The sequence below is a fragment of the Tetrahymena thermophila genome, assembly GCF_000189635.1.
Source record: "Tetrahymena thermophila SB210 genomic scaffold scf_8254798, whole genome shotgun sequence".
Lineage (NCBI taxonomy): Eukaryota > Ciliophora > Oligohymenophorea > Hymenostomatida > Tetrahymenidae > Tetrahymena > Tetrahymena thermophila.
Genome location: NW_002476554.1, coordinates 491322 through 514547, shown reverse-complemented (window position 1 = coordinate 514547; position 23226 = coordinate 491322). Strand labels below are relative to the sequence as shown.

Genomic DNA, 23226 nt, shown 5'->3' with positions numbered 1-23226 from the left:
ATTTTAAGTAATTGAGTATAAAAAAATATAAAAATACTTTAATATATACAATAATAACAAAGCAAGAATATGGTAAACTGGGATGGTATCAATATATATATTAAATGAAGAGATAATTAAACCTTCATTTAATTTTATAATATAATTTATTTATTTACTTTAATATTAAGTTGATTCATTAATACAATTTTTTATTTTGATGATTAATTTGTTGATATATAGATAGTTGTTATTTAATTAGGTTAATTAATTCCCTACAGTTGAGGGATAAAAGTTTGTTTTACTTATTAATTTCTCATAGAGATCATTGAATTATTAATAAATTATTAAATGTCAATGATAAGAGTTTTTTTTATTTGTTTGTTTGTTGTGAGGTTAAGAAATAGACTGAAGATTTATAAAGAAGAATTGATTCAGTCTTAAATCAGCTCGCTCGCTCACTCATTCTTGTTACTTTTCTACTTACATAGCTTTAGAGGAAATTTCTTCTAATTTTTATTTATCGTTTTGCTTTAAATTAAGGCCTTATTTATCATTTTGGCTGCTTTCACTTCTTTCCTTATGTCTTTTTGAATCTTAGATAGAGTTAGATTCTCCTGTAGTTTCGAATCCATTGAATTTTTTGAGGTTCTTCAAATCAGGGAAGTATTCATCAAAGTTTTTGGCTAAATTTAAGATTCTTGCACTAGATTGAATCAAGGTGTTTTTATCGACTTGAAGGATTTGAATGACAGTTTAAATCTTTTTTTAAAGTTAAAATAAAATTTTCAGTTACTTAGTTCTTTCATATAAAAATAATAATTTACAATAACATCAGCGGAGAATTCTTAGATCATTTAGTTGAAAATTTTGAAGACAATGTACATAATAGATGCAGCAGAGACAGAGTATGGGATGCTCTTGAAGTATTCGTAGTCGTAGAGAATCATCTTGCAAAGATATAAGCAGACTCTGTGGCAGTATTAGAATTCTTCGTGGCTTAATTTGTCCTAAAGTCCAATTAATGTAAGAGTTTACATAGCAATTTCATAAGGAGAAGTTCCTAGTAATTTGAAATCTAAAGTATTTAAGATTTCTGCCTCAGTCTACTTGATTTGTTCTTGTGACAATTTATTGTGGGAAATTCTCTCTTCAATGATTTATATACGTAATGGGTAAATTTCTTCATACTTACTTGCAATAAAAATGCAAGTGACACCAATTAAGTGGATATCTAATGGTGATTTCTTTCTATTAAATACAAAAATAAATTTAATACATTAAAAAATGTTAATATTTTTTAATTTACTATTTGCATTTCTCCAAGAAAGAGTCCATAATTCTGACAGCCATAAAGTAAGTTTCTTCTGAGCATTTATAGGATTTCATGACTTCAATCATCCAGTCAACCATCTTGGCTCTTAATTAATAAGAGATATCATGATTTTAGAGGCAATTCTTGGGGACTGTTTAAGGCTAATTAATTTATTAATTAAAATTATATATTTAGAAAAGGCTTCTAATAAAAAGTTGCTGTTACAAATTAATTAATTAAGTAGATTAAATAAATTAAACGGTCAATTTTTTAATCAATCTACCAATCAATTTGTAAGAATTACTAAATAAATAAATTAATTATTACCTCTCTTTGTATGATGTGGTTAAGAATGTCGAAGGAGTAATTTTCGTTGATAATGAGTCTTGCAAGTCTTGTTGTAAATGATTCTTCTCTGTAGAGTTTGTCAACTTTGTATTGGTAATCGGCGTTTTACTAGTCGGATTCTTAGGCTTAGTTATCGCCTTCTCTTTTTTATTGTTCTTCTTATTGGATCTTCTGTTTTAGAATTTATCTTTTATTTCCTTGTTAATCAGAGAGGTTTAAGCCATCAATTTTCTTATTGTTTTGTACTTTCTTAAGTTATTCAGCGGCAATAGGAGCAATTTGTTAAATATTTTATTGTTTAATTTATTCAACTATTTGAGGTTTCTAATTAGGTATTTTATTGTTCTTTAGGTTTAGTTAGTTCTACCCTTACAAAAAGTTTTATTCACTACCAATATTTTATGAGATTTATTACTTCTAAGCATGATTCTAATAGTTGCTTGTGATTTAGTTAAGGACAGGAGCTTACTACTGTTATTACTTTTAGTAGTTATTGTTGTTGTTGTTGTTCAATATTTTATTGTTATTCATGGATAAATTGTTTTTGTTTGTGTAGGGATTGCTTTAATAGTTTTCGTTTTAAGAAAGATTACACTGGTCCTTTTAACTGTTATTTCTGGAGATTTTCTTGTCACCTGGTCCCATGTAGACATTTTCTTTATTGTCTTAAGTGTATTGAGTGAATCTCTTGTTCTTTTAGAGATTAATCTTCTTCTATAGATCGCGGAGATTTTATTCAGTCTTTAAGTTCTAAGCAGCTAAGGCTCTAACGTCGTTAAGGAGCATCTAAGCAGTTATGCTGCTGGTGTAAGTCTATCCCTTAGAGTTAGAGTTTCCATTAGTAGAATTGTGACTGTTATTTCCGTTAGAGCCGTAGGATCCGTTTGCATCTTGGCCCTTCTAGGAATCAGTGCTTTCATAGCAATAGTCTTCCTCCATGAGAATACTATTCTGAGTTTAAATAGATTTTTTAGCATTATTATTGTTGTAATTGTTATTGCTAGCAGGAATGCTTTTCAAACCTTAGCTGGCGTTAGTAGAAGCAGTAGAGATGACTCCTTAGATCTTTCCGTAGGAATATTGAGATTTATCCTTTTCATCTAAATTCTCGCTCTCGATATTGCTGATGACAGCGTTGTTTTCCTTGTTGTTAGTTACGAAACTTCTTTATCTAATCATTTGTATGGAAGGATTTTGCAGGTTTTAATAAGACTAAGTTTGTTAAATGAGCTTTCTGAATGGCTAAATTAGGTATGATAAAATTTTGTGGAAGTTGCTCTTAGAAATATGCTTTTTTTTATTAGTAGCTAAGAGGTGCTCTGCTGCTGTTTCTACTTAAGTTTTTGTCTAATTTGTTTCTCTTAAAATATTATTTATATCTGGCGTTTATAACTATTTGCCCAATTTAGCGCAAGTTTTCTTGTTTGCTCTTTGATTTTATTAATAATTATATATATTTTTTATTACTTTCTTACTTTTGTTTTTGCCACTTAATTGTTTTTCGTAATTACTTATTTTTTTACTTTATTTTTGATTAATATTTAACAACTATATTTCTTCCAACCTACATTTAATGCTTGATTTCATTTTTTAACGTTCATATTTCCACTTTTTATATTTTTTCTTAACATTTTTTCATCTTCTTGCTAATTTGATAAATCAATCTATCTATCAATCAATAAATCAATTAATAATAAACCAACCAACCAACCATTCTAATCATTCACATCTTTTTACTAAAAAAAGAAAACACTATTTCATTTACATAAAAATATATTCAATACTCAAATTGCAAATTTTGAAGTGTTTTTGTTGGCGTTAAATTAACAAGCATATTCAAAACATGCCTTTAAAAAATATTTTCCTTCTTAAAATCGACAGAAAAGATTTGCTTATTATAAACGAAAATAAGCCATGAAAAACGCGAATGGATGAAATTATGCTGATTATTTTAATTAATCTAACAAACTCGCGCAAAATAATTAATAAATATTTGTTAATTAATTATCAATTTTTCATAAGTGTTTCTTAAGAATGATCTCGCATTAGAAAGAATTGAAAAGAAAAGTTATCAGAATGCGTATCTATAAATAAAATTTAAATTAATTTAATATAACTTTTCATACAATTTCATAATTAAAAAACCCAAAATATTTTTTATATTTAAAAATTAATTAAAACACGCCAAATAAAATTCTTTCTAAAAATAGGACTACTGTAAAAACGTTTTAATTTTGCCTACTAAAGTCGATTGTGAATAAAATTTACAACACAATTTTTATCATTTTAAATAGAAAGCTATAAAATAATTAAGATATTATAAAACTAATATTTTGTTAATAACCTCTCTACCAGCGGACAATAAAAAGAATACTTACAAATTTCTAATCTATGAAAATTTAATAAAAAAAGAAATTACTTTATTAATCATAATTTAATAGAAAAAACGAAAAAATATTAAGATATTTGGCTATCTTAGTATTCTACTATCAGTTATATTCAAATAAATCTTAAAATCCCATCAAATTTATATATTTTTTATCAATCAAAGAAATACTTCGCTAGAATTTCTCAAATTTCTATTTAAATGAATATTTTTATAAATTTTTCATTCTTGTAATAAATGTAAAATTAAATAATTTATTCATTCATTATCTGATTTAAAAAATCTAATTTATTTAAAATGTAATATAATGGTTTAAAACATAGGTAAATAAATAAATAAATAAATAAAGGCAAATAAATCTACTGTTAGTGTTTTATATGTTTGTATTATTATTTAAATTAAATCACAAAACCATTATTTTTATAAAATGATTTTAAATGTTTATAGAAGTAATAATAAATATATTTTAAGTCTATTTTACTCTTAAAAAAAATTAAGTTTTTATGCGAGTAATTTTGTTAAAATTAAAATACTTAATTTTATCTTTTAAGAAGTAGAAAATACCTCAAACTATATATATTTATTCAATCTTAAAAATTCTTAACTTTCTCAATTTTTTAAATTTAATAGGTAATTTAAAAAATAAAGAGAATAATTTTTTATAATTTCAAATTAAAAAAAATACAGTAAAAATAAATAAATATTTTATTAAAAAATTAGTCTAATTAAAATTTTAGGATTCTAATAAAAATATAAATTCATTAAAACAAATAATAACATTCTTATTTTTAAATTCATCATTAATCAATCAATCAATCATTCACCTTATTTAGTGAGAATTCATCAGAAAAATACAAATTATTCTTATGAATCAATAACATTTCTGATTTTGCTAATAAGTTTCTTTTCATTTTCATCGATGCTTGGACCAACTGAATATTTGTAAATAGGAGATTGAGGATTATCGTTGATATCAAGAGTACCTTAATAACTGACTATTCTACCATCTTCGTGTTCAATTTAAACAGTGTAAGGAGATTCTTTGTTATTGTTACAGTGGAACATCTTGCAGTAGACTTCCCAATTGCTTCCAACTTTTGGAGGCTTTTGTAAGTAAATATGTTCAACGGGGAACTTATCATTCTTATTACCACCTGCATTCATATCTATTTCTAAGTAAGTACCACATTATTCACACTTCTTAGTACCATAATAAATTTTCCTATAATAAAATGAAATATTATTTAGGATTTCATTTCAAAAATCAAACACTTGAAAGCAATCAATTTAAAATTATAAAAAATGTATTAATAAATAAATTACTATCCGCAAGGACACTTAACGACCAAATCGAGATCGTTAGAATCATGCCAAATTAAAGTGAACCACATATTTTGAGATTAAAGAGACCATTTCTTCATGACTTCAAGCTTATCTTCTTGAGACTTTTTCCATTCAGCAATCTTAGATTTCAAGGTTCTTCTCATGTCTTCACTCAAATAGTTTTTCATTTAACCCTTGATGTTTTACATATTTTCTTAGATATATTAAAGAGTGCTTTCTATCTTTTGCTTAACTCTTTGATTGGGATTGTTGGTATTTTCTTTAGAAGTTGACTTAGTTTTAAGAGTTTGATCAATAGAACCTCTAGATGCAGTAGCAGGTTGCTTGTACTTTAACATGATTTTCTTAAGAGCAATCAATTATCTATTGACAACCTCATCAGGATCAGTTAAAGCGCCATTGATGAGATCATCAACAATCTTGCTTGCATCTCTCTCATCTTAGTCACTCATCTTTAATTATTAGATATCAGAGATATCTCTTGCCTTAGATAATCTCTACTTCAACAAATCGAAGTTCTTATCCAAGGAATCTATTTTATTTATGATTTTATTTAATAAATGGCGAATAATTAAAATTGCAGGAATAATTTCATTATTATGGATAAAATTTTTTGTATTAATTTACCTAATATAGATTTTTAATTCTTTTTATTTTTATCAGTGACATCGTTGCTATTTTCACCACCGAAATTCTTGCTTAAGAAGTGCTCTTCAGCGGCTATAAACTTATCTTCGAATTCTTTGACGATGAAATCCTTTTAATCTTAGTTTAATTCTCCTTGACTTAAAATTCCAGCACCGAATTTTTATTTCTATTAATTTTATGAAATAAAATAAATAAAAATGAATGAAAATAATTTTGCTTTCATTTTTGTTAAAAAAACGATTTAATTTAAATTTAAATTACAAGCTTATCAATTAATTCTTGTTGGCTGAAATAAGCTGTGTTTCTGAATTTATCGTAGAAGATTTCAGTAATATTTCTGACTGATTTTTCAAGAATAGAAATTGAAGCATTGTAAGAAGTGGTCTTTCTTAATTAAATTTCTTCTTAGGAAATAGGTTAGGGTTGAACGGGTTCAGGCTTAACTTCTTTTTCAGTTGTGGAAGCAGTGATATTGTTTATTTTGTTGTATAGTTCTTCAATTTGCTTCTTTTTAGCATCAACATCTCTAATCAAAGATTGCTTTTCTTCTTCATAAGTGATTTCAACAACTCCGAGTCTTTCAGAGATTTCTTTTAATTGAGTTTGGAGGGTTTCAACTTATTCTTCAAGTAAACCGATTTTTCTGTCTTTAAGATCTGCTTTTTCGTGTAATTTGCTAACTTAATGCTTTAAGTCATTAGACTAAGTTTCCATGTCAGCAATTTGCTTTTTGAGTCTTCTTAAGAGATACTCTTGTAAAAGTTTATCCTTAATTGCAGTGAGTTCCTTTTTGAATCTTTTGGCTTGCTTTTTTTATGAGTTAACATTGAAAGTGTTGCTAATAAAATTTTAGAATGATTCTTCAACTCTAGTTAAAACTTGGTCTTGATCCTTGTATTAATCAGCAAAGTATTCATATTTGGTAACGAGTTCTAAATATTTCATAAGAGACAAATCTTCCTTGCTTTGTGCTTCTAATACTGCGCTTATTTCTGCTGAAAGTATTTCTGAAATGCTTTTTCTGCCTGAACCTTATTGGGCGTTAGATTCACTTCTCATTAATTATTCCTATGCATTATCAAAATAATTTTCAAAAGCTTTAGGTTCAAATTTGAAGAATGTTTAAGCCTTAGCCAATTCTTCTATTTTGTTATTTATTGCTTCATCTAACTTTTTAATAGCTTCTTCAGGTTCGCTCTTGCTCACTTCACTTTCTGCGTTATTTTCTTCTGTTTCTATAATGCTATTCAAAGCACCCTAATGACTTTAAGCGTTTTGACTTACGGTTTTCTTGAAATTCTTCTTGAAAGCTTTTGCTTCTTACTTAACTTCTGCTTATCTTTCAAGTAATTTGTCAGTGAGAGTCAAAGCCTCTAAACCATCATAGTTTTTGTCTCCAGAGGGAGCATTGACAAATTTCTTTAATTCAACTTCTTATCTATCCTTTTGACCAAATACGACTTCAACTTATTCGCTGCTTTCATCAGAGCCTCCAACTCTTTGTTTAAATTCTTCAATTTTATTTTGGCTATCTTCGTTTACGAAAGATGCAATTCTATTGCTAAATCTCTAACGCTTGTTGTTTCCATAGGCGAAAATAGTAAGAGATCTGTTAAGTAAAAGTTCTTTTTCTATTCCTGCAAGGTCAGCAGCTAAAGTTGGTAAAGTGTTAGTAAATTGTCCTGCCTATACAGAAGTGGATTACATACCTTAATTTCTGAAATCAAATCCATATCTATTGAAGACATACTCGTAAAGAGCTTAGTAGTGTGGTTCTAAAACTTTAGTTCTGAATGCTTATTCTGTAGTGACATCAGCAGGCAAAGAGTCAAAATCTATATCTTCTAAATCAAAAGGAATTTCTTTGTCAAATGAGCTTTGATATTCTTAAATCAAAACTTTTAACTTTTGCTCAGCTTGAGGAGTTAATTAATTGGCTAACTCAGTGTCTAAGAAAGTCTATTCAGATAATTAGAACTTTTCCTTATTGTATCTTTCAAAGAGTTGTTCAACGCTTTCCAAATTTCTAGCATTTGCTGGCATGCTTGAGACAAATCTGAAAAGATGTTAAAATTGTCCATTCTAATTGAGTCCCTAAGAAGTAAGATTCATGACTTATTAAGTTCTAGTAGAAATCAAGTCGAAAATTGAAGCCAAGCCTTCACCAGAAAGCCAGCATTTGACAACAATAACGAGGAGAACAATAAACAAGACATCAACTATCTCGATTGAAAAACCCTTTTATTTTATTAAATTTAATGCAAATTAAAAAATGTTTAAATTATTCTAAGATATCAAATAATATTTCAATTATATTTGTCTAATCTATCAATTTTTATTAAAATTAATTAAGATTTTTTAAGAAAGTAACTATGCTTTTTGGGGAAATTATCAAAAAAACTGGATAATTTTTTTTATTAAAAAGTAAAGTTTTAATTAAGAATAGCTTTTCGAATAAAAAAACGAAGATAATTTAATAACTATAAAAAGTATAATCTTCTTTATATGATATATATATATTTATAAATAAATAAAAGAAATTATAATTTTTGGATATTATTCTAATTTATATTATATTTGCTAGAAATGAACTTGGTTTCATTTTTAAATCATAATGAGAAATTTCAATACATATTTTTTAAAACGAAATGCTCAGCAAAAAACAGCATTTTATTATCAAATAAAAAATCTTAAAAAAATAAAAAAATCTACTGGTTTTTTTTTCTTCTAAACACTTTAGACATTTTTAGAGTTTTTTAAACCACTTCAAGAAATGATTCTAAAATTTAAAAGGAAATTCATTTCTACAAAGCAGATAAAATACTCTTCATTCCAACCCATATAGCTAATATAATAACTTAGGCAATTTTGTATGGTTGAAATTTTTACTAATCTAAATGTATTAGTCCTAAAAAAATGGAACCAATCTCTTTGTCTCCAAAATGTAAAAAATTTTAAATAAAACTATGTTCAGAGACAGCAAAATGTGCAATAATGTAATAAAATAGAATACCTTTTTATTTTGAAGAGTGATTGACCAGTTTGAAAAGAAATAGAGAGTTAAAAGCACTAAAACTGCAAAGTTTTGCTTTGAGCTCAAAAAGGTAACTTTCACAAAATTAATGATGGAGTCAACCAAAGAAATGACTTGTGTGTCATAGGGAACTCCTTAGGCATTTGGGTGAGGAGAGAAATCAGATGGCCCTCTGGTATTAGTCTATATAAATGACTACAAAACCTGGTTTCTTCTTTCTATAGTAACTTTTTAGGTCTATTAAGACATCTTAATTGATTTTGAGTCTTTTATGTGTCTTTTCTATCAAAACGAATTAATTTAATTTTTTTACTTTTTATTGTTTATATTTTTTAAATGCGCAAACAATATCTTTTCTTTTAAGTTTTGAAGTCAGTCTAACAAAAATAATAAATTTTTAAATAAATTGATCAAAATATGTATGTATATATGGGTGTTTATTACAAGATCAGATATCTTTCTATGTTAATAACTATAATCTAATTCGATAGATTAATAAATAAATTGATGTATATCAACTATATTTATATTTTATCTATTTATTTACTAGATAATATCATCAAATAAATAAAACACATCAAAACAAACTAAATTATTTCTATCCTCAAAAAAAAAAAATTTCAAAACGAACCTATTCCTTTTCATATAACAAAAAATCAATTTTCATTCAAATTTGCTTTTATTTATATTGATATCGACTAATAAGCAATCATTGTAAATTGATCGATTATATCTTTTTTCCTTAATTATTTTTTAAAAATAATAAAAATTCTTTATCTTTATGTGATTGATTTAAAAAAATTTGAATAACTTACTGACAGAAAAATTAAATTTCTATCTCTCTAATTAGTAAATTGTTAAAAAAATAAATAAATTACATAATTTTGTGGTAGAAAAATCTCTAATTAGTAATATTTGTTCTTTTAAAACTTTAAACTATGAATGAATTCTTGTGAAAAGTTAGTTATTTTAAAGAAAAGACATCTTTACTGAATGCTTGAATTTTATTTAATTTGGTTGAATTACTGTATCAAAGTTATTTAATTATTTACCTTAATTTTACAACACTTTTAAAATCATTCAACTAGCTAAAAAATTCACTTTTGATTGAGTTTACATGAAATGGTTTACAAATAATCAGGTCAAATAATAAAAAATAAACTAAAAATAATTACAAATAATTATTTTATCATCCAAATTAAAATTATATTCCATCAAAAAAATAAGAAACCATTAAATCTATATTTTAATTAAAATTTTACTGCTGATAAATATAAAAACAAGCAAAAAAGCAAATAAAGCAAGCAAACAAACAAATAAACATTCGGAATAATTTTGAAGATATTTTGATTAATAATAATATTTATTTTTCAAGGGATAGAAATTAAAATTTTGTTCTAAGTAAAAAATTAAGTAAAATACTGATTTTAACCACAAAACTGATCTGTTTACTATAAATTTAATAAATTTACTGTATTCGTGAATCTATAAAATAAATGAATGATCTTTGTTAGAATGAGTAAAAATCAATTTAGATTAAAAATCTTTTGGTAGTTTAATTTCAGATATCTAAGATTTTCTATTTTCTACTGTTAAACACTTTCATTTTTCTGATTAAATTTACTCTTGAAGCTAAATATTCACCTCTAGAGATATTTTTTGCCAAATAGATCTTCAAATTTGACATTACAATATTATGCATTTCAGCCCTTTTTTTGAATTACATGCTCTGCACTCTATACAAAGAACAAATCATTCATTCATATTTCCTTCTGATTTCTTTCTTCATATTATAAGCAGCATTCACATCACTTTTGTACTTCTTTTATTTAATTGAAGAGGAAGATTCGTTCTTTTTCCTATTTCCTTCAGATCTAATTACGCAAATATTACGTAAGTCGCAAATACGTTTTCAATTTATTCTTCTATTTAATTAATAAAACTTTCCTATTTATGTTTAATTATTTATAGATTTACTTGCTAGAAGTATTGAGCAAGTTTATCTAAATAAATTATGTATTACTTCTAAAGATATCTTTTGAACTAAAAATAACACAAAAAAATAAAAACTTATTTTTAATTTATTGTTTTTTAATTTCAATTATAATTTTAAAAATTTATCTATTGTTATTTTATAAAAAGTTTTAGATTTTATCCTCTTTATTATATCCTATTGTTATTATTTCCTTCACTTCAAATCTCAGTATCTAGTCAGAGCCTCATTTGTTTTTATTTACTGCATGAATCTTTTAATTTACTACTCATTTAAGATACCTGATTCTGTCTAACACTAATCTGCATTAGTACTTATTGCTATTATCTATCTAATCTAGGATCACAGATCTTATAACTATAACAATAAAAATTCTTTTTTATATGTTTAATTGGTAATATATGAATTTTTGCCTTATTGTATTTTCTATCTCTTATTCAAATGACTTTAAACTTAACAAAAAAAAAAAGCATTTTCAATCAAATTTAATTAATTCATTTCTAAAGAAAAGAAATCCTTTGCATATTATTCTAGAAAAAACTTATAAAAAATGAATTCCTTAATATTTATTTGTTAGATCTTTTAAAAAACATTGCCAATTACTTCTAAAGAAAAAATAAAGTTAAATCTATCATAATTTTTAAATAATTTTAAAGAAATTAAATTAAATATATTCATGTCTTTAAATATTCAAAATTATTTTTAAATTTTTCTTTTGAGTAAAAAACTTACTAAATTTAAGTAAAATTGCAAATAATTGATTGGATGATTAAGATGAGATCTGTTCCTTAATTATAAAAATATTTTATCAATTTACTAAATTAAATAAAATAATATTTAATAAAATATTTTTAAAATGTGAGAAAATGAGCACAGCTATCTAAACATATTTTTACTTGTAGCTTTATTGCTCTTTTTATCTATAAATGTATAATTATCATTTTAGGTTAGAGAATATGAGAAAAAACTTGTTAATAAATTTATAATTGAATTAAGAATAAATATAAATAAACTAATAAATAAAAATAACATAAAACTATAATAAAATAAATAAATAATAATAAATTTAGTTTTTAAAATTATAAAAGATGATTGTAGAATTTATATTTAATTAAATTAGATTAATAAAGCAAATTATAACTATTTTTGAAAATTTTTTGTTAAAATAATGTAATATAATTGTTTCCCAAATCTACAAATATTTAATTACTGTAAATGTTTTATTTAATTAAAATCATATTTTTAGAATAATGAAACATTTTAAAAAACTCTGTTATTAAGAGAAAATTTTTTGTTAAACTTTTTTAGAATTGAAAAAATATGAATTTATGTTAAATATTTTCAGTATTAATTCATATTAATTCTATAAAAAAAATAAGATTCTTAGAGTTTAATTAATATTTATTAAATATAAATTCTGTTAATTTTAACAAATTTAAATATTTTAACTTTAAATTATTAAAGTTTTTTGAAATTAAACTTTAAATACATCAATAAATAAATAATAAATTAAATAATGTTTATTTATGATTCAAATAATTATAATATGCTATATCAATTTATTTAATTTATTTCTGATTGAATGAACAAATAAATTATGATTTTAATAATTTTTTATCTATTAATTAAATATTTAAAATAAAAAAAGAAAGAAAAATATTTAAAAAATGTATTTATCAAAATTAATTTTATTTATAAATAATTGAAAATTTTTTAGATTAAATTCAATGTTTTTTATGTTTTATTAAATCAAAAATGTTTAAAGCTTAATGAGAAAAATAAGTTTAATAATTTAAGCATTTTTTCATTTAGAATGCTATTTAAAAATATTCTAAACCTTCAATTTGTCCATCTTAAAATGTATATATTTAAGAATTAATTTTGTTATAAAAATATTCTAAATGACCATTTTATTTTTGTTTAAAGTTTATTAATGCCTTAGTAATATTAATTTTAATTATAAAATTATTGTAAAAAATAAATTTATTCATCTTGAGATCAGATAAAAATTTAAGCAAAAATGATAATAATGAGTTTGAAACAAAGAAAAATAAATAATACTGCTATTAGTTTTTTTCAATTGTAAAATTTGTAATTATTATTTTGAAATTTGATGATTAATAATACGCATGAATAATCTTTATTTTAAAATTTATTAAGCCTTTTCTTTTTTATAATTTACATTTACTGATATAAGTAAAAATTTGGTGTCATCATATTCCACACAAAATTAAGTTTTTGTGGTTTTTACTAAAAATCACAGAAATTAATTGATTTTGAACAATTATAAGATACCTAATACCTCATAATTTGATTGGGATTTATTTAAATAATTAAAAGAATTGCTCATTTTTTATTTAACATTTATAAAGATATAAACACAGAAGTGTTTTAAAGTCTTTTTCTAAAAAATATGAGAAAATTCTTTTTATCCATCAAATTAGTTTTTATATTTATTAATCATTCATGAGGAAAAAATTCGAATAACTCACAACTTTAGATAAATGAAATCACATAAATCTATCATAATTATCCAGCTAAAATGAAACTCCACATAAAAATATAATTTCTAAAACATGAATAAAATGATTTGGTAATATTCATAAATTAAATCTTAAAAAGTAGAAAAAAAAATTGGAATTGTAAAAGTAAATTGTAAAAATGAGAAAAAAGTATTCTCTATCTTAAATATTAATTAAAAAATATGCTTCTCTTGAAAAAATTAAATAAATATACAAACAAAATTTGATTATTTGAATAAAATAACTTACATACTAATTAAAATATGTAGCCATTTTTACAATTTTAACTTTTGTGAAAAAATAAATAAAAAAGTAGCAACTAAATAGTAACAAGAGTATCAAATCTATCTTTTGAATTATTTAAATGCTTTCAATACACAAGATTATGAGATTGATTGATAGACATTAACTAAAATTTTGTTACACCAAGACTCAACTACTGAATGATTGATTTTAACACTTTATTTATTTATTGCTAAAACCTTAAAATTTTAGAAAGATCAAACAAAAATGATATCATAATAAAAATGCAAGAAATATAGAGCAAAATATACTAAATATTTTAGAATAGATTAGTAAAAATAATTATTTTGCAATTTAATTAGTTAAATTCATATCTTTAATTTATATAACATATTTCATGTAAATCCACTACTTAATTGTTCATCTATTTTTTAGAATTCTGTGCATACAAACTCAAATTTCCACAGCTGAAATATTATATTAAAAATTAATTCGTTCCCCCCTTAAGTGAAAAAAAAAGAAAAAGAAAAAGAGTTTTTAATAGAAAGTCATTAAAAAGTAATTAATTAGTGAATTAATTAATTAGTCAATCAATAATTAAATTAAAGAAGTAAAGAAATAAGTGAATAGCAAGATTGAATATTTGCAGATTAGCCCATAAAAAAGTATTGTTAATTAGATCGAGAAAGACTCTATTGAAAAAAACTTTTAAGAAAGGAAAGATTAGCGCGATATAAATAGCAACTCAATAGCAATATCGTTTTGAATGTCGAGCTATCTTAAGTTTCAAGTCTAGTTTCACACACAGTTAAATTAAACAATCAGGATTGTAGGAAATATAAAAGAGTTGGGAGAGTGGGATCCAATCAAAGGATTATAACTCTTCACCAACGCTCAGTTGTATCCTGATTGGACTCACGACACTTTCATAGAGATTCCAAGAGGTAATTTTACTTTATGGCTCAGCTATTTAGTTTCTTTTTCAATGTATCTCAGCTGTATTCCTTAACTCATTCTTTCCTCTGCAAGTCAACCAGCGTGCGTGACTACAAGCAAGTCAGCAATTAAGAATGTTTTATTCTTAAATTTCTTTTTGATTTCAATTGATAATAAATATCAAAATATATATATATTGTTCTTTCTTAGAATAAAAATTTTTTACATCAAAGAAGAACTTATATATAATGGAGCTTGTAAAAATGAGTAAATACTTAAAAGTATGTCAAATAAATTAATGTCAAGCCCTCAAATTTATGAACATGTTTATAGTATTTTATTCTATTTAATATCCCTAAAGTTAACTTTAAAATTTCATTTTTTAAATCTCTATCAAGTCAAAGTTTATTAAAAAGTTAAAATTTTGGTTTATTTTTTTGCTTAGATGTGAATTCAAACTAACAAGCAAACGTTTAGCGGATTTATATTTGACAATATTAGGAAGGAATATATAAAAAGAGAGAAGTAAAGGGTTTATATTTTAATGGGAATTGAAAAAAGCTGATATATTATTGATGGAGAAATAAAATTATGTAGTTGCCATTATATTTATTTATAATAATTTGATAAAAAGGCACTGTGCTTGAATTTAAATGTGTGAAATATGAAGGCGAAAGGCTTGTAAAATGGGAGAACTTTTAGATAGATATGAATAGAAAATATAAAACGCAATATTATAAAGCAATGCTTTTTATGAAAGAAGACAATATTTAAGTCATAGAGCGTCCCTTTTAAAAATATACAGGCAATCATGATTATGATATTATTGATACAAGTAAATAAAATTCATAAAAGCAAACTAAATACTTATTTCAATATAATAAAAAGCTAATGCTAAGAAAATTTAAGATAAATTCATTGTATTCGACCCACTGAGAAAGGCAGATGGTTTGGTAAACTATTATATTTTATTGATTCCTCATTAGCATATTATATACCCTTAGTTTGTTTATTTGAAGCTTAGTTAGTAAGCTGTATGGCAATAAATATTAAAGAATTACAATAGCTCATAAATAACTACTTCAATGTAAGATAGTATTTTTGTGCCATTACAACAGCAACAATAAAAAAAATCATAATTATACATTGATATATTTGTTTAGTTTCTTGCCTTATATTTATATTTTTATAATTACTGATAGAGCTCATCTTCTGATAATAGTTCTTTAGACTTTTTCAGGAGATAATCAAAGATTTCAGATGATTTCAATGTTATTGATAATCAAATGGACTAGTAAAAGTATGAAAATGGTATGGCTGTGATAGATGCTAGAAAAATGAGATAGAAGAAGGAATTTACAGATGATGAAGACGACTTCAATTCTGATGATATTCAAAATAAGTAATAAAATAATTTTTATGCTATAATAATACAAGCTTTTATTATTGACGTGTTTTTAAATATGAGGGAAATATGTTAAATAAACAAAATCAATCATTAATTGATTGATAGATTAATTGATATATTTATAAATTGATAGATAGATTGATTGATAATACACATATAATGGATATATTATTAAATTGTATTTGGGTTTGAACGGAGATATATTTATAATTTGAAATGAATACTTAAGGCAAATTTATTAAAAATACATTTTAAAAAAATAGCCACGATAATTTTGAAGATGTTCACTTGGAGAAGATAATAGATACACAACCAAAGCAAGGAGAAGTTCATTAGGAGGAGCATACAAGGAAATTGCGTGGAGCAGGTTTGGGGATTAAGTTTAATCAGAGCTCGTTGAATCAAATTTAGAACAACTTACCAATGAATTTGGAGAATATTTTTCTGCTGTTCAACAGAGTGAAAAAGGAATCAAATTGTTTAAAAGAGAAATATCCAACAATTAGAAAGATAGTAGACTTAAAAGACATTAATTTGATTAATTAAAATCAATTGCATTAAGTACAGAATTAAAATTCTCAGTAATCAAATGGGAATGACAGCGATTCTACTTTCAAAAACATAAAAAACATGAGAAATGTGAAATCAATGCCTTATATCAACACCTAATTGCAGGATAAAGCTGAAAAGACCATGATTGTAGTTTCTTACAGATTACCTTACTTTGTAAAAAATAAGAAAAAAAAGAGTGCAAGGATGTCCACAGATATGTAAATCAGTCAAATGTACGACTTCACAGAAAATTTTGACCCACTTATTGACTCTATTTATCAATCAATAAGCAATGTCAAATTAAACTTGATATGGGTGGGAATATGTAACATTTATGTAGAATCTGAAAGCGACTAGGAAGACTTGCGTGAATACATGCTCAAAAAATACAGATGCTACCCTTTATTTTACAAGGAAGAAACGAATCAGATGTTTTCGAGATAATTCTGCTCTAAGTTCCTATATCCATAAACAGAAAATATTATGTTTTATGAAGAAGAAAAATGTTGGAAAGTATATAAAGATATCAATAAAGATGTAGCAAATGTTTTAAAAAAGTTTACAAATGAGTCTATATCAATATTTGCAATCGTTATTTATGACTTTCATTTTTTCTTAGTGCCTTCTTACTTTCAAAAACAAAAAACTCATAGCCCAGGACATCTTTAATAGTTTGATTTTAGTGACAAAATAACTATTGCTTTCTTTATGAACAGAAAATTTCCCTAACTGTAGATTCTTGAAATGTTACCTCAATCTGATATATTCATGCATTCCCTCTTTTTTTGTGATATTATGTCTTTCTCAACATACGAAAGTTGTGAATCTTTTCTCAGCCTTTCTTAAAAAATGGGATGCGCTGTCCTACACAAGTAAATAGATATTTTCTATAGTGCAAATACCTCTGTTTAAATTTCATAAATAAATTATTTCTAGTTAAGCAATTGTGATTTTTCAATTATTTTAAATAAAGTATACCTCAAATAAAAGAAAAATTTAAAAGATGTCCAATATTATTTTAAATCCTCCTTTTTATCAATAATCTTAATCGATTTTAGATAAATATCATATATGGATTACGATAAAACAAGCAGCAAAAAATTTATTTTTAGTAGCATCAGCTAAACTAATTCAAAGTTATCAATTAATTAGATAAATAAATAAATCATTGAGCAAATACAATAGATATTAACTATTTTTAGTGAAATTCTTAGCAAATCAATTAATACTTTTTAATTATTGCTTCCCCTTAAATATAAAAGTGATTAAGTTGATAGATGAATCAAATATTTGTTTGCCAATCTGAAAAAATACAAAAAGCTTAAAAGTAGTGTATATTTGAATATATCTTATTCTGATTCCACCAAAAAAGATATAGAATTTTTTAATGCGATAGTAATCCTAAGCTAATATAAAAATTTATCAAAAATATGTTACTAATTAATTTTGCTGATTTATTAAAAATCAAATAAATAAAATTTTATATTGATAAAATTGAGGATAAAAAATTCTAAGAGCACCCTTTATAATCCCATTCATTTTTTCACTTAGATTTAATGATATTTTATAGCATTCATGACAATAAATTAAAATTTTTGCTTTAATGAAAATTGAGTAAAAAAATTAATTAATTAAGGAGATTTTCATCCACACATTTTTTAATTTATTCTCTAGTTGAATTGATGAAAAGATACTTTTTATATAATCAAAAGAAAATTGATTATACAACACGACTTTTGATTTCACTACAAATTCTTTTATCAATTAATTAATTAACTAATTTTAATTGCCAAAATTTTTATATTAAAAATTAGTTGTTTTCTCAAAAAAATATTTCTTACTAATTAAATGGTGTTTCAAATTAATTTTTATTAAATGCTAGAATAAAAATGTAATATTTTAATTAATAATATAATTTTAGAGCTGGAGGAAAGATCATGCTTCAGTGTAATGGCAGAGAAATTTTAATTCGTATAGAACACCCAGGAATAAACTTGAAAAAGCTTTAAATTACAAAGGATCTGATCTAAAAATAGGTTGAAGAAATGACTCTTATTTTACAGGACCAAAACAAGCATTAACTTATAGGCATTGATAGTATTTCAAGAAATAGTGGCCTTGAATATAAATTTAGGGCATTTGAAAAATTTTTAAACAAAGAAAAATAGAACCAATCAAAGCAAGAATATAAACTAAAGCAAATAGTGTATTTTTCTACTGATAGTGAATTTTAAACTAGTTAAGACTAACAAGATTATTTAAACGAAGTGAAATCACTTGCTAGATCTATTAATCAGTCTCAGTCTTTCTACGATAGTGCTATCGAAATTATTGAAGGTGATTCCCTTTCTTTTGAAGACTACTATCAATATTTAAGTATTAGTGAGGTCTTCTTATCTACAGTTTTATAAGAGACAAGGCATTTTCATTACATGGAATACTTATTCCTAAAAAAAGATGGCTAACTCATTCTAAGCAACTGTCTGAACTAAATATCGCAGTTTAGTGCAGTAAATATTATTAATCCTTAAGACTAGCCAAAAATTGTAAGTACTCTAAGCAAAATCTTTTAGAATCTAGCAAAAAATAAAAAGACATTCAAAGAATAAATTAAACCTGAATAGTAGCAAGTTTAATCTTAAATCTACATCAACCAACCCTCTATCTCCTTGAAAAAAGAGTAACTTTTTTAGATATTTACTCCATTAATAAAAGATATTTACTTTTTAAAATGTAATTTACAAGTGAGTAATGATATGTCCTTATTATGTTCTATAAAATTTATTACTATAACCAAATTTTTAATGAAGATATATTTTCCCTTTAATTTAAATATATCAGTATCTTTTAATAACATTTAGTTACAGTAGCATAGCTAATTTAATCAAATAAAAGATCATTCTATTTGTTCTTTCTTCCCCTTAATTAATTTAACTTCATAACAATAGAAAAAATAATATGATGAACCATTTCAAAAATTAAAATTTTATTTTAAAGTTTTGTATTTTTCAAAATAGATTCATTAATATAATACAAAATTAAAATTATTTATTGTTTATAAAGTAAGGAGAGTTTTGCTACTAGCTAGCAATTGATTTATCTATAAGATGGTTTGAAAATGTAAGAAGACAGAAAAAAATTAGCTGCAGATTATAGCAACAGTGATGGAAATAATGTCAATAATTAGTCTAGTTAAATCATACAAGATAAAATAAGAATTAATATTACTGAAAAAAACAACACAAGTGAGTAGGCTCAACGAGAGTTCGATTATAATTACTTGATCAAATTTTGTTCTAGTTAGAATTGGATCAATCACTTCATAAGTGATATCGTTAAGAGATAGTCTGTTTAAAAAAATACATGCATTTTTATCTCCACAGAAGAGAAGACTGTGGCCCTAGATAAATAGAATAATAACGTGCATAAGGAGATCATTTCTAAAATTTACGAGAGAAGCTCTCAATAATATATTGAAATTAATCTTTAAAATCTTATTTACAGATGTAAAAATGCAAAAAACGCTGTCTTCATCTTTGGATTTTCAAGCGTTTTCTTTGACCATCCTTCAAACCTTCTCTCTGAGCCTAAGCCTAATCCTCTACTTTTTAAATAAGTAGAAGAGCTTTCGAAACAGCCAAATGTTTAGATATATATAATAAGTGGAAAATCTCCAGAACTGTTATAAAAATATTTTGGACACATTAAAAACATTATTTTAATTGCATACAATGGCTTCAAAATTTAGTAGACAGGCAGTGATTTAGATTTCTTTTAACTCACAAGTAAATATGAACATACATTATGGAAAATGTAAGTTTAAACTAAAATGGAAAACTTTGTGCAAAAAACTGCTGGGTCTTACATAGTAGACTCTGAACTTTAAACTTCTTGGCATTTTGAAAATGTAGAAAAAGAGTTTGCTGATGCATAAAAAAATGAACTAATAAAGTAGTTAGTTTAAATAGTAGAAAGCATGCCAGGAAATGAAATATTTGAAGGTTATGATTTCGTTTAAGTGAGGCCATAGTGCTTGAATAAGGTAAATAATAAATGCATTTATCCTATTTTATTCTAGTATTATAAAATTATAATAAAATTTTATTTTTCTTAAAAATTGAAAAATAAAACTCGATAAATAATTTTGTAATTGTTTTAATCTATTTTTTAAATACAATAGGGTGTTATGACTAAAATAGCCATCTAAAATAGCTGTTTGCTTAAAAATAAAAAAATTGATTTCTTAGTTATAGTCGGAGGAAGAAAAACTACAGACGAAGAAATGTTAAAAAGTGCCAGAGATACTATTTATGACGATAATATCTCCTATTTTGAAAGTGTAATAATTTTATATTAAAATATCAAATTTTCAATAAGCAAGATGATATTTTATTTTTATAACTTATCAAAACCATAACAATAATTATGGTTCTGATTAAAAATTCTCTTTTTCAGATGAAATTTATTTTAAAAATAAATAAAATTTCATAATATAAAAAAAACTCATACATATTTATTGAAAACGCAAAATAAATTAATATCAATACAAATTATTTCCTCATCAATTAATTACTGAAAATTCATTTTAATAAATAAAAATTTATTGAAATTTTTTATTTTTTAGAACCTTAAGTTTTTTTAAAGATAATTTATATCTAGCATCAACTACAAATTTTAAGAATAATTTTTTTTTAATGAATATTAACTTACATCCCAAAACTTATATCAGAACTATAAAATATAAATTAATTTACAGGATTTAAATAAATTTAATTTGAAAAAAGGAAGATTTAATACATAAAATTATTATTTTGAACTCCTCCAAATATTTTAAAAATTAATGTCATTTTTTATAAATCTAAAAAGAACTCTCCTGCTATTTTAGGATCTATATCTTCTCAGCTAGGTGCTTTGTATTGCAATCACCAGTTCGAGAATAACCAAGAATTAGCTGTGTTACTTGAGATGATGAATGGTAACAAATAGCTACTAAAGACAGACTAGTTTGCAAATATCAATCATAATCAAACGCAAGCCAATCCATAGAAGTTTGCTCATATAAATAATCACCACAATGGAAACTCACCTCCTCCATTAGTGAGAATGCACACAATGTGTGAAAATAACATAGAAATCCTGAATGAAAAATTGAAAGTATAAAACCTATGTGAAGAAGATAACGAATAAAATAATTTACAATAATATTTTGATAGCGACTCGAAGCAGAGTCCTCTGTTTATTGATAATAATTATTTCCTAAACTAAAACTAAATTTTTCAAAAGAGAAGAATTAAAGCTCAAGACATAAAAATTCCTTTTATTAGCTAATCTATTTTAAATAAACAAATAGTTTGAAAGAACATTAGTTGAATTGTATTAACTTATATTAATATTTTAAAACTACACACACAAAAATAATTACTAAATTGAAAGAGAATAAATCAATCAACCTTGTAATAAATTAATTAATAAATAAATGCGTTTATTATATCATGCAGCTAGCAAATATTTAAGATCATACTGAACCTGCCTACCTGTACCAACTATTTAAAGCGTATAAATGTGGTAATTTAATTTTTGTGATTATTTTTCAAAACATTTTTAATAAGAAGACACAAAAACTCATACGCATGTATATATACATATTCACATACAAACACATACATATAAAAATATAAATACATGCACACATACATATACTTATACACTTATACACTTACTCAGAGCAAGTTCTTCTTCATAATCAAACAGTAAAAAAAAATATAAAAAAGTAATTATTTCAAGTAAAAGTAAATCATCAAATCTAAAAAAACTATCTATCTAACTAACTAAATAAATAAATAAAAAATGAATTAATTATTAACAATTTGATCATATTACTTTAATGTAAAATTATTATTAATTAAAAACTATATAATATATTAATATTATTTCTAAATAAATAAATAAATAAAACTATCAACCAAACAATCATTTTATTTCAATGTAAATTTATGTGTGTCTGATAATAATAAATCTCATTAAGTTCTAAATCTAAATTATCATTCATTATATTTAAAAGAATATTTTTATATTATAACAATTATTTTTGTGAGGTTTAATCATTATTAAAAATATCATTCATTTATAATTAAATAAAAGAAAATAAATCTACCAACGATAAAAGTTAATAAAATATTTTTCATGTAAATTTATTTGAAAATAAATGATTGAAATAACAAAAAGAAAAACAAGCTTTGAAAATAATTTTTTTAATAAAAACTTTCTTCAAAAACAAACTTAGCATCAAAAATTAAAAAATACTTTTCCTCAAAAAATTATTAAAATCTAATTAAATAATTTGTATCCATCAATCTAAATATCTTCTTGTGTAAAATAAAAGTATTTTATTTTTTTAAAGGTCATGCTTTAATATCATCTTCAATTCGTTTAATTGAGCTTAAAAAGCTTTTATTATAGAATAATAATCTCAAAATGATTAATCCAATTAAATGTAAAAAATATTTCTAGGTTTTCTC

At 23.8% G+C, this 23226-nt stretch overlaps 5 protein-coding genes across 5 annotated transcripts; 2 read left to right on the top strand and 3 right to left on the bottom strand. All coding sequences in view use genetic code 6, as the record gives it.

Annotated features, from left to right (window-relative positions):
* Window positions 1-441: 441 nt before the first annotated feature.
* Window positions 442-3229, bottom strand: TTHERM_00180970 (amine-terminal domain cyclin; the record flags this gene model as incomplete). Its single annotated transcript, XM_001008764.2, has 4 exons — window positions 442-741; window positions 807-1230; window positions 1289-1455; window positions 1622-3229. The coding sequence occupies 4 exons, from the start codon at window positions 3227-3229 to the stop codon at window positions 442-444; spliced, it is 2499 nt and encodes an 832-aa protein (XP_001008764.2).
* A 1642-nt stretch (window positions 3230-4871) lies between these two features.
* On the bottom strand, window positions 4872-9303 carry TTHERM_00180960 (transmembrane protein, putative; the record flags this gene model as incomplete). The annotated part of the gene is made up of 5 exons (XM_001008763.3): window positions 4872-5250; window positions 5352-5904; window positions 6000-6186; window positions 6282-8258; window positions 9034-9303. The coding sequence occupies 5 exons, from the start codon at window positions 9301-9303 to the stop codon at window positions 4872-4874; spliced, it is 3366 nt and encodes a 1121-aa protein (XP_001008763.2).
* Window positions 9304-11315: 2012 nt separating this feature from the next.
* On the bottom strand, window positions 11316-11725 carry TTHERM_000180959 (hypothetical protein; the record flags this gene model as incomplete). Its single annotated transcript, XM_012795805.1, has 2 exons — window positions 11316-11404; window positions 11461-11725. 2 exons carry the CDS (start codon window positions 11723-11725, stop codon window positions 11316-11318), a joined length of 354 nt encoding a protein of 117 aa, XP_012651259.1.
* Window positions 11726-14012: 2287 nt separating this feature from the next.
* TTHERM_000180958 (hypothetical protein) lies at window positions 14013-14438 on the top strand (the record flags this gene model as incomplete). The annotated part of the gene is made up of 1 exon (XM_012795804.1): window positions 14013-14438. The coding sequence occupies one exon, from the start codon at window positions 14013-14015 to the stop codon at window positions 14436-14438; it is 426 nt and encodes a 141-aa protein (XP_012651258.1).
* A 140-nt stretch (window positions 14439-14578) lies between these two features.
* Window positions 14579-22063, top strand: TTHERM_00180940 (trehalose-6-phosphate synthase; the record flags this gene model as incomplete). Its single annotated transcript, XM_001008761.2, has 9 exons — window positions 14579-14756; window positions 15383-15583; window positions 15637-15701; window positions 15951-16150; window positions 16420-17580; window positions 18630-19388; window positions 19772-20750; window positions 20889-21047; window positions 21575-22063. The coding sequence occupies 9 exons, from the start codon at window positions 14579-14581 to the stop codon at window positions 22061-22063; spliced, it is 4191 nt and encodes a 1396-aa protein (XP_001008761.2).
* Window positions 22064-23226: the final 1163 nt, after the last annotated feature.